Here is a 12,448-nt window from a genome sequence, read left to right as displayed (position 1 = left end):
CGATGTTGCTGAAATTTTGCGCAATGAATTCCACTTTAGTCTCCAACAGCCAAACCAAATATGGCCCCAATCTGGGCCCAATAGCATAGCACTTCTTATCCATTATCGGTCGAATTAAGCACGCTTTTACTTTTTTAATATAACTATGGATATGGAGTGGAGTTATAATAAAATGGGATGATAAAAATATCCATGTTGGAATCCAAAGTTCGACACGGATACTTTTTTTCTTGCTGTATCTTCATCAGTTTACCGTTTTATTGAAAGCAACAACTAACTTAAGATGATTGGTAGCATTGTGTAATTTCCATTTAACCTCTAAAGCTTCAAGTAAGTCATTATCAGACAACCATCTGCTTGGCAGCTCAACAGCTCTGAGAATTGTCTAACAAATAAACTACAAACTTTTCAATTGTTTCATTAATCAAAACAAACCTCCAAACTTTCATGAAAACAAACAGAGGATATTTGCCCTTTCTACCAAAAGGGAAAGCCATACAAAAACTGTTCGTTTCTTTTATAAATAGGTTATTAGTCTACAATAACTAGTTTAGTCTATATCTTATCGAGTCCTGGAAGAGAATACTTTGATACTATAAACGCTAGGCCATGCTCTACCGTCCTTGTTTACCCAATGGCAAACTAGCTCCTCTACCATGGCCTATTGCTATATATCGACTCACCAACATCATCTGTTGGCCTTTGGTAGACAATGCTTCTTGGATGGCCAAAATCTTTGATAGATTTTGGTATATTCTGGGCTTTGCGATATTTTTGGTTACCAACGATGCTGAATTTCGTTATTTGCGTTTGAATCTAAACAACTTGGATGAGCTGCTGACGGGAATTCCTACATATTTCGTCTTGATCGAAATCCATGTGAGAGCCTTTTCATTGGGATGGAATAAAAACAAACTTAAGAAGTTATTGCAGAAATTCTATGCAAAAATATATATCGATGAGTAAGTAATGGAAAACAAATAAAAGAATGTGTAGTACGGCCGAGACGAATCTTAGCAACCCACTACAATGAATTCCGCTAAAAATATGCACAAAATGTACTTAGTTGAAGGGAATAGTTCAACTTTATGTAACAAAATTTTGCCAAACCAGTCGGAAAACAGTTACGGCTTCTAGCAGTTCAAGGCGTCAAATTGGGATATAGGTTTATATGGAAGTTGTAACAGGTTTAAGACCTATTTGGACTGTACTTGACACGCTAGTTGGAAGTCAAAATGGAACACTACGTATTTAAACCCAATCGAATAACAATTCTGGCTTCTAGAGATTCAAGAAGCCAAGACGAAGTATTGCTTTATATGGATGCAATATTCAAGTCGGAACCGATATGACCTTTTTGAAACAGATATGATCTATTTGAACGACCTACATCAATAAAAAGTATCCGTGCAGCATTTCGAGTGGCTAGCTTTATGCGTTCGATCGCTATCGTGATTTCCACAAACGGACGGACGGACATGGCTAAAACGACTTAGAAATGTCACAGATCAACAAGTAAAAGCGTGCTAAGTTCGGCCGGGCCGAATCTTGAGATCGCACCACCATGGATTCTGCTAAAAATTTATACAAACACTAGTAAAAAGGCATTAAGTTCTGCCGGGCCAAACTTTGGATACCCACCACCTCGGATATATATGTTAACCACCTTTCGCCAAAATCCGATGAAAACTGCATACCTTATGCCCCATAGCAGCTATGTCGAAATATGTTCAGATTTGGACCAAATACTAATAAGTACAAATCATTGTTCAATTTTGTACAACAAAATATTGGTCTTTTTAGTAGCTATATCTAAAAACAAACCGATCTGAACCATAAATATCATGGATTTGGATTTGTGTCAAATTTATGTGAAATCGGATTATAAATGAGCCTTTTTTTTGGGGCCAAGATTTTAAATCGAGATATCGGTCTATATGGCAGCTTTATGCAAATCTAGATCGATCTAGACCAAATTGGAGAAATGTGTGGAGGGGCTTAACTTAACCCTCTGTCCCAAATTTCGGCAACATCGGACAATAAATGCGCCTTTTATGGGCTCAAAACATTAAATCGAGAGATCGGTCTATATGGCAGCCATATCAAATCTGAACTAATCTGAACCAAATAAGAAAAAATTTCGAAATGCCTAACACAACTCACCCTGCCCCTTTTATGGCCCCAAAACCTTAAATCCAAAGATCGGTCCATATTGCAGCTCTATCCAAATCTGGACCGATTTGAGCCAAATTGAAGACGGACGTCGAAGGGCCTAACACAACTCACTGTCCCAAATTTCGCCGACATCGGACAATAAATGCGCATTTTATGGCCCCAAAATCTAAAGCCGAGAAATCGGTCTATATGGCAGCTATATCCAAATCTGGACCGATTTGTGCCATATTGCAGAAGTATGTCGAGGGGCTTAACCTAACTCACTGTCCCAAATTTCAGCGACAACGGACAATAAATGCGCCTTATATGGGTCCAAAACCTTCCACCCTTTCCTTCGGTGGTGGGTATAATAATTTGGAGTTTTACAAAAAGAGTGACTTGACTAATCTACCCCCATCCTATGGTGGTGGGTATAAAAAAGAATTACCTTTAGAACAACCAAATTCACTGGTAAAAACCAACTATGTTCGGACAGGTCGCCACCACGGATACTTATTTTAACCAAATTTCATGGAAATCAGATGGGAAATGCATTCTTTATGATCCCTAGAAATTTATTCGGGAGATCGGTATAAATACACCTGTAAGAAATTTGGGCCCGATCGAAACTATATTGGCCAAGGATTTCGCGACACATTCGTAGAACGGTCCATGTGGTATACCTTTCATCCTATGGTTGAGGGTATGAAAATACATGGATATGCTTGTTATACCCACCACCGAAGTATGGGGGTATATTCATTTTGTCATTCCGTTTGCAACACATCAAAATATACATTTCCGACACTTTAAAGTATATATATTCTTGATCGCCGTAAAACTCTAAGACGATGTAGCCATGTCCGTCCGTCTGTCTGTTGAAATTATGCAAAAAATGCAAATGTTGCCCATGAACATACCACCAAGGAACAGGGGCAAACTTCTCACATATCAATGAGTGCAATGAGTCCGAACATTAGAAGGGGAAAACCACCCCTGAAAATTTTTTTCTGATGGATTCGAACCCGACGTTCAGCGTCATAGGTGGACATGCCAACCTCTTTTTGCACAGACTCTTTTTTTGTTCATAAGCAGGTTAAGTTGAAAGATAGGCTATATCGGACTATATCTAGATATAGCCCCATATAGACCGATCCGCCGATTTAAGGTCTTAGGCCAATAAAAGCCACATTTATAATCCGATTTTGCTAAAATTTGGGACAGTGACTTGTGTTAGGCCCTTCAACATCTCTCCTTAATTTGGCTCAAATCGGTCCAAATTTGGATATAGATGCCATATAGACCGATTTCTCGATTTAAGGGTTTCGGCCTATAAAAGCGCATTTATTGTCCGATTTTGCCAAAATTTGGGATGGTGAGTTGTGTTAATTAGTTTGATATCCTTCTTCAATTTGGCCCAGATCAGTCCAAATTTGGATATAGATGCCATACAGACCGATCTCTCGCTTTGAGGTCTTGGGCCCATAAAAAACGCATTTATTGTCCGATTTCGCCGAAATTTAGGACAATGAGTTGTGTTAGACCCTCCGATATGCTTCTTCGATTTGGTCTAGATCGGTCCAGATTTAGATATAGCTGCCATATAGACCGTTCTCCCGAAATAAGGATTTGGGCCCATAAAAGGCGCATTTATTGTCCGATGTTGGCGAAATTTGGGACAGAGAGTTGTGTTAGTCCCTCGGAGATTATTCTTCAATTTGGCTCAGATCGGTCCAGATTTGGATATAGCTGCCATATAGACCGATCTTTTGATTTATGGTTTTGGACTAATAAATCGAGCATTTATTGTCCGATGTCGCCGAAATTTGGGACAGAGAGTTGTGTTAATACCTCAGACATTATTCTTCAATTTGGTTCAGATCGGTTCAGATTTGGATATAGCTGCCATATAGACCGATCTCTCGATTTGAGGTCTTGGACCCATAAAAGACCCCTTTATTGTCCGATGTAGCCGAAATCAGTGAGTTGTATTAGGCCCTCCGACATGCTGCTTCAATTTGGTCTAGATCGGTCCAAATTTGGATATTGATGGCATATAGACCGATCTTTCGATTTTGGGCCCATAAAAGGCGCATTTATTATCCGATTTTGCTGAAGTTTGGGAAAATGAGTTGTGTTAAGCCCTTCGACATCCTTTTTCAATTTGGACCAGATCGATGAAGATTCGGATATAACTGTCATATAGACCGATCTCTCGATTTTAGGTTTTGGACTCATAAAAGGCGCATTTATTGTGCGTTTTCGCCGAAATTTGGAACAGTGAGTTGCGTTAGGCTCTTCGACATATATCTGCAATTGGGTCCAAAAACATACATCATTCGATATATGGTTTTGTACCCATAAAATTACCATTTTTTGTCCGATGTCGCCAAAATTTGACACAGTGAGTTGTGTTAGGGCCTTCGATGTCCTTCTCCAATTTGGCTCAGATCGGTCCAGATATGAATGTAGCTGCCATAAAGACCGATCTCTCGATTTAAGGTTTTGGGGTCATAAAAGGGGCATTTATTGTCTGGTTTCTCCGAAATTTCGGACAGTGAGATGCATTACGCTCTTTGACATCCGTATCGTCTATGGTCTATATTTGGATATAGCTACCAAAAATCAATATGGGGGCATATATTATCAATTTTTCACCGGATTATGACGACAGTTGGTTTATATATGCACCGGAAGTGGTGGGTATCCAAAGTTCGGCCCGGTCGAACTTAACGCCTTTTTACTTGTTTTTTCCGTCTTTTATCTCTTCTTATTTTGGCGACTATACAGAGAAAAAGATTTTTTGCTTCTTATAAATCTCATGCCTTCATTTTAGACCTGATAATCCCAAAATCTACAAGAATATCCAGCGACAATTGATTCCCATTTTGGGTTTCTCGTGTTTATATCTTTGCGCTTTGTTTGTATATTCCGTGACACCGATTTATCTACTATCGACTGGAAGCCGTGAACTTATGTACAAAATGATACCACCCATGGACCACACACCTCTCTACATATATCTTCCTTGGTTAATATCGAATATGTGGGTTGGCGTTACCGTGGCCACCATGATGTTTGGCGAAGCAAACACTTTGTCCATGATGGTATTTCATCTGAATGGACGTTATCAACTAATGAGGGAAAACTTTGTTGCCAAGGTGGATAAACTTTTGAAAGGTAAAGATGACACCGATATTGCAATGCGATTTCGTCAAATTCTAGTGGAAATTTTAAATGAGAATGAACGTTTGAACACATTTGCTAATGAAGTTCAAGATGAGTTTACTTTTCATTTGTTTATAATTTTCGGCTTCATGGCTGCTTCAATTTGTGCCTTGGGTTTTAAGGTGTATACGGTACGTATGAAAAACTTGGTTGTAAAAAGAATCATGCAGCGTCTAATCTTGTTGGTTTGCTTTGCATTTCAGAGTCCCATGACCAGTATTGGCTACATGTTCTGGGCTATGGGTAAAGTGCAAGAGACCATTGCTTTTGGAACTATGGGTACCTCCATAGTGACAGTAGTAAGCTTGTATAGTGGCAACATTTGCTGTTTTTCTTATATTCTTTCCCCTTTTCTCTCCTAGACCGATGAAATCAGCTCCATGTATTACGAATCAAAGTGGGAATTGATAATGCAGCGTTCCATGAATCCTAAAGTCAATGTTCGTATCATGAAGTTGGTTAACATGGCCATAACAATCAATAGCAAACCTTTTTCCCTTACCGGCTTGAACTTTTTTAGTGTCTCCTTGACATCGGCAGTAGCGGTAAAGATTGGATAAGATTGAAGCTGTTAAACCATTTGCTAATATTTAATTCTCTTCGCACAGATACTTCAAGGCGCTGGTTCCTATTTTACTTGCCTGATTTCATTCCGGCAATAAAGTTTATTACTCCCCTATTTGCCTGTGTTTGATTTTGAATTGATGGAAATCTATAAATATTTGAAAATAAAGAAATGAAATTAAGAAAATACTTGGACTTAAGTTGACGGAAATCTTAAAATATTTGAAAATAATAACAAAGATGACAGAAAGCTCAAAAAATGTGTGCGTTGTAACTTCTTTTTAAGCGGACACAACAAATTTTAGAAATTGCAAAATGCAAATTTTGCCCATGAACATTCCACTAAGGAACAGGGGCAAACTTCTCACATATCAATGAGTGCAGTGCGATTCTCGTCCTTTTTATAGCCGAGTCCGAACGGCGTGCCGACACCTCTTTGGAGAGAAGATTTACATGCCATAGTACCTCACAAATGTTGCCAGCATTAGGAGGGGAAAACCACCGCTGCAAATTTTTTTCTGATGGTCTCGCCAGGATTCGAACCCAGGCGTTCAGCGTCATAGGCGGACATACTAACCTCTGTGCTACGGTATTAGAAATTAGCTTTATTATTTTAAAAACAAGTAAAAGCGTGTTAAGTTTGGCCGGGCCGAACCTTGGAAACCCACCACCATGGATTTTGCTAAAATATTGGAGGTATATGTGGTTGTAAAACGAATTGAACCGTACTTTGCGCAGTTGTTGGAAGTCATAACGGAACACCATGTGCAAAATTTCAGCTTCCAGGGGCTTAAGAAGTCAAATCGGGAGATCGGTTTATATGGGAGCTATATCAGGTTATAGACCGATTTGGACCGTACTTAACACAGTTGTTGAAAGTCATAACGGAACACTATGTTCAAAATTTCAGCCAAATCAGATAAAAATTGCGGTTTCCAGGGGCTCTAGAAATCAAATCGGGAGATCGGTTTATCTGGTAGCTATATCAGATAATGGACCGATTTTGACCTACTCAACACAATTGTTGAAAGTCGTAATGAAACACTATGTGCAAAATTTCAGCCAAATCAGACAAAAACTGTGGCTTCCAGCGGCTCAAGAATACAAATCGGGAGATCTGTTTATATGGGAGCTACATCAGCTTCTTAACGGGTTTAGACCGTACTTGGCACAGTTGTTGGAAGTCGTAACAGAACAACACTCGCAAAATTTCAGCCAAATCAGACAAAAATTGCGGCTTCCACAGGCTCAAGAAGTCAAATCGGGAGATCGGTTTATATGGTAGCTATATCCAAATCTGAACCGATATGGCCCATTTGCAATCCCAAACGACCTACATAAGTATAAAGTATCTGTGCAAAATTTCAAGCGGCTAGCTCTACGCGTTCGACCCCTATCGTGATTTCGACAAACGGACGAACGGACGGCTAGTTCGACTCAGAATGTCGAGACTATCAAGAATATATATATATATATATATATATATATATATACTTTATGGGATCCTAGATCAATATTTCGAGGGATTCCAAACGGAATGACTAGATTAGAATACCCCCACCTTATGGTGGTGGGTATAACAAGAAAGGAAAATTCATAATATTGTCCAAATGGCGTTCTGGCCGATACTTGGGCGGTAATACCGCATCTAAGCAAAGACAGTATTGGGCGTCAGCTCCTCTCGGCGTAATGGTCGGTCACCTGTGTGCTTTACGTACCAAAATTTAAATAAATCGAATGAAAGTTGAAGCTTCTGGGGGTTCCAGATGATAAATCCAACAATCACTTTATATTGTTGGATTTATCTTCTGGACCTAATGGCTTAGGTGAGAGTGTTGGAGGGCACAAAGAAAATCGGATGACAAATCTGAACACACTTGGGCCATTTTTAGAGAATGAATTCTACCGGGCAGATTATTTATTCATTTATTGATTTCATTATAACCTAGCATAATTTAATTATTATAAATATTATTGCTAGTGTATTTCGAGATAGTAACAAATAAAAGCGTGCAAAGTTCGTCCGGGCCGAATCTTGTATACCCTCCACACTGGATCGCATTTGTCAAGTTCTTTGGCCGCGATCTCTTTATATAAAAACAAAGGATAATGCATAATAATTGCTATGCTATTTCGGCTATACCAAGTTATGAACAGATAGGGGCCGTACTCAATTTGGCTGTTGGAGACAAAGTGGAATTCATTGTGCAAAATTTCCCAAAGTGGATAAGAAATGAGCCCTATAATGGCTCAAGAAATAAAATAGGGAGAGCTGGTTATATGGGAGCTACATCAGGCTATGAACCGATTTGAACCATACTTTATGCAGTTTTTAGAAGTTAGAATAATACCCTTCAGTCATAATTTCAGCCAAATCTGATACTTAGAGCGCCCTCTAGCGGCTCAAGAAGTCAAGATCCGAAATCGGTTTATATGGGAACTATATCAGATTATGAACAAATTGGGAACATACTTGGCAGAGTTGTTAGAAGTCAAAACTAAAGATTTGGTGCAAAATTTCACCCAAATCGGATAAAAATTGCGCCCTCTATCGGCTCAAGAAGTCAAGATCCGAGATCGGTTTATATGGGAGCTATATTATCTTATGAACCGATTTGAGCCATACATGGCGAAGTTGTTAGACGTCAAAACAAGAGATTTAGTGCTAAATTTCAGCCAAATGGGATAATAATTGCGCCCTCTATCGGCTCAAGAAGTCAAGATCCGAGATCGGTTTATGTAGGAACTAAACCAGGTTATGAACCGAACTAAACCAGGTTATGAACCGATTTGGACCATACTTTGCGCAGTTACTAGAAGTTAGAACACTTCATTCTAAATTTCAGCTAAATCGGATAATTATTGCGCGCTCTAGCGGCTCAAGAAGTCAAGATCAGAGATCCGTTTATATGGAAGCTATATCAGGTTATGAACCAGACCATACTTGGCAGAGTTTGGAAGTCAAAAAGAAACACATAGTGCAAAATTTCACCCAAATCGGATAAGAATTCCGCCCTCTAGCGGCTCAAAAAGTCAAGATCCGAGATCGGTTTGTATGGGAGGTATACCAGGTTATGAACCGATTTTAACCATACTTGGCGCAGTTGTCAAAACAAAAGATTTGGTGCAAATTTTCAGCCAAATCGTATAAGAATTGCGCCCTCCAGCGGCTCAAAAAGTCAAGATCCAAAATCGGTTCATAGGGGAGCTATATAAGGTTATGAACCGGACCATACTAGGCAGAATTTGGTCAAAACGAAACACATGGTGCAAAATTTCAGCCAAATCGGATTAGAATTTCGCCCTTTAGCGGCTCAAGAAGTCAAGATCCGAAATCGGTTTGTATGGGATATATACCAAGTTATGATGCTTGGCAGAGTTTGGAAGTCAATACGAAACACATGGTGGAAAGTTTCAGCCAAATCAGATAAGAATTGCCCACTGTATGTTCTCTTCACCAACAAAAAAGAAAAAATTGAGATATTGAAGCAAGTTTGTTCAATAAAGACTAATCAATGAAAATATTTTCTTTGACCAACAAATGCAAAAAATACAGTCTTTTCACATGTTTTCAGTTCCAAACTGTATAACTTTTAACTGAATACTCACATGTGGACACTAATTGCTCCAATGTCATTGTAAATTCTGTCACAATTCCAAATCATGCATAAAAATTAAAATGGAACTACAAATGCCTTCGCAAATTGCTAAATACAAAACAGATCTCGGTCAAAATTGCACAAAAAATCAAAGTCGAATATCTCCGAAACTAGCGGAGATGTTGTAGACCTCAAGCGGACTTTCCGTAGGAATTTTCGATCACTTTCCAATAAAAGCACTATCCAGTCCTCTTCACAAGCAACAAATGAAAAATTTAAGGTATTTAAGAAAGTTTTTTCAATAAATACCCATCAATGAAAAGCGGCAGAGTCGTTGTAAATTTTGTCATAAATCCAAAAATAAAATGCCTTCACAAATTGCAAAATACGAAGCCAATCTCGGCCAAAATGTCAACAAATAAAAAATAAATCTCGTGTATCCTCGAAGATATTGTATACCTCAACTGGACTTTTTGAAGTGAGCACTATTCAATATAAAAATCGGACTAATAATGAAGATTTGGCAATCCGAACAATTTGTCGAAATACCGAGATGATTAAATTTAGGGGCCGCCCTCAGCTCTAACCATTTAAAATTGCAAAGAGATACCTCGACCCATTCTCACACTGTGCATTTTTTACTAGTTTTTTTTTCGATTTTCTCCCACTATGCGCTGGTTGAATGTCTTCCAACCTAAGGCCTTGACTATGATCACGACAACATCTCAGCTCTAATCATTTAAAATTTCAAACAGATATCTCTACCCGTTCTCACACGGCATACTTATTACCAGTTTTTTTTTATTTTCTCCCATTGTGCGCTGGTTGAATGCCTTCCATCTATCACAACAAGATGTATTTGGTTTATCGCATTTTGATCGGGTAACAGCCATGTGGCCATGTGAAACCTTCGATGTTGGAATCTGGTGCTGCTAACTACCATGTTCTTTTCCGCGGCGAAGTCTATTAGCCTCAATCCATTATCGGAAGTTCCTTCATGTAGGCTAAATTCTCCGATTCTGTTGGGCCAAAGATATTTCATTACCTATTTTCCCATTAAAACCTGCTATTCATATTCACTTTTTAGGCGCTCGTAGAAAGTATTCTTGGTCAGTTCGGCCTTGTCTACCATCGGGGCATGGGCGCAACTAAAGCTGATGTTGAAGAATTTGGCCTTTATGGGGGTTGTGGCTAGCCTCTCATCTACCGGAGTAAACCTGGAGATAAGGTGTTTCAATCTACGACTTACCACAAATCCACAGCCGAATTCATGCCTTGCCTCGTGGCAGCTATAATACAGGGCATCACCACTCGGTGTTGTAGTGGAGCCCTTCGCACTTCCCGCATGGCTATAATGTCTGCCCCGAACTTCTCCAATACATCCGCCGGTGCGTACACTGCACCCTCTCTATAAAGTGTGTGGACATTCCAGGTGCAGATACGCAACTGGTCCTTAAAACGTTTGCAGGGGTCGTCAACATATGGGATATCCTTTATTATTCTTCTTTGTTTTTCAAAGTAATTTCTTTAAGTTTTCGGGGTGATTGGGTACTAACTCGTCGCCCCTTAGGGGCCCCCTTTTATCTTCCTATAGATGAACTCGTGGCACATTTTAGGTCACTACCTTTAATGGATGTTAAAGGTAGCTATCCATGTGACACCGCTGGGAGGTTTGTGTACACATTTCAGAGGAAGGAAGACCAAGATCCGCCTGGATTTTTGCCAAGTCAAAATCAATCAGCAACGTTGCTAGGTTTCCAACATCCCCAAGTCACCCTTTGTATTTCCAGTCTGTATTTGTTAAAAACTGTCTGCCTTATATTGTCTCTCTTATTTTCCTTTCATACTGTAAGATATAAATAAAGGCAGCTGCTTGAAAATTGCCAGACGGATTATGTATCAACAATGAATGTCAAGGCTAACAATGATTTGCCCACCATCCTCATACCTAGCATGCCCTCAGATTGAGTGCGGCCCTCAAGATTTGCTGTTGTCAGACAATAATACCTAGTTGACTTTAATCTCATCCTTAATAGTGAAAGTAGTTTCTTTCTCAAACTTTCTCTAAAAACCATACCAAAATAATTTTCGAAAAGTTCAAATTCACTAATTGTCATTTAACAACCTGAAATGTTAAAAACATGTCCACCCCCTTTAAATTTTAAAAAGTGAAAATATTTGGTCATTACCTTAGGTGGCACGTGTGGAAACTTGAAGTCGTTCCGTATACATATCTTCTTGCTATTTTAATGGCTATTTGTTGACAATCGTTTACATTTCTCTATTGGACTTTTTCTATCCCACACCATATGATAGGGGGTATATTCATTTAGTCATTGCGTTTGCAACACATCGAAATATCCATTTCTGACACTACAAAGAATAAATATTTTGGATCGTCGAAAAATTCTAAGGCTATTTAATTATGTCCATGTGTCTATCCGGGAGGCCACTGTAGCGCAAAGGTTAGCATGTCCGCCTATGACGTCGAAAAATTCTAAGGCTATTTAATTATGTCCATTTGTCTATCCGGGAGGCCACCGTATCGCAAAGGTTAGCATTTCCGCCTATGACGCTGAACGCCTGGGTTCGAATCCTGGCGATCCCAACAAAAAAAATTGTCAGCGGTGGTTTTCCCCTTCTGATGCTGGCAACACTTGTGAGGTACTATGCCATGTAAAACTTCTCTCCAAAGAGGTGTTGCACTGCGGCACGCCGTTCGGACTCGGCTATAAAAAGGAGGCCTCATATCATTGAACTTAAACTTGAATCGGACTGCACTCATTTATATGCGAGAAGTTTGCCCCTGTTCCTTAGTGGAATGTTCATGGGCAAAATTTGCATTTGCATGTGTCTATCCGTCTGTTCGTCCCTGTGTCTGTCAGTTGTAATCTCGCTACATT

General features: G+C 39.3%; 1 protein-coding gene across 1 annotated transcript; it reads left to right on the top strand.

The window, feature by feature from the left end:
• The first annotated feature begins 609 nt into the window (after nt 1–609).
• On the top strand, nt 610–6,044 carry LOC106081533 (odorant receptor 74a-like). Its single transcript, XM_013243550.2, has 5 exons — nt 610–962; nt 4,991–5,513; nt 5,586–5,681; nt 5,745–5,927; nt 5,991–6,044. The coding sequence occupies exons 1-5, from the start codon at nt 610–612 to the stop codon at nt 6,042–6,044; spliced, it is 1,209 nt and encodes a 402-aa protein (XP_013099004.2).
• Nucleotides 6,045–12,448: the final 6,404 nt, after the last annotated feature.

The sequence above is a fragment of the Stomoxys calcitrans genome, chromosome 3 (genome assembly GCF_963082655.1).
Source record: "Stomoxys calcitrans chromosome 3, idStoCalc2.1, whole genome shotgun sequence".
Classification (NCBI taxonomy): Eukaryota; Metazoa; Arthropoda; class Insecta; order Diptera; family Muscidae; genus Stomoxys; species Stomoxys calcitrans.
This window is presented reverse-complemented; position numbering and strand designations above follow the sequence as displayed.

Coding starts and splice junctions, on each gene's coding strand:
- LOC106081533 (XM_013243550.2), top strand. CDS start 610: ATGCTCTACCGTCCTTGTTTACCCAATGGCAAACTAGCTCCTCTACCA. Junction 963..4,990: donor GCAAAAATATATATCGATGA/GTAAGTAATGGA, acceptor CCTTCATTTTAG/ACCTGATAATCCCAAAATCT. Junction 5,928..5,990: donor CCTTGACATCGGCAGTAGCG/GTAAAGATTGGA, acceptor CTCTTCGCACAG/ATACTTCAAGGCGCTGGTTC.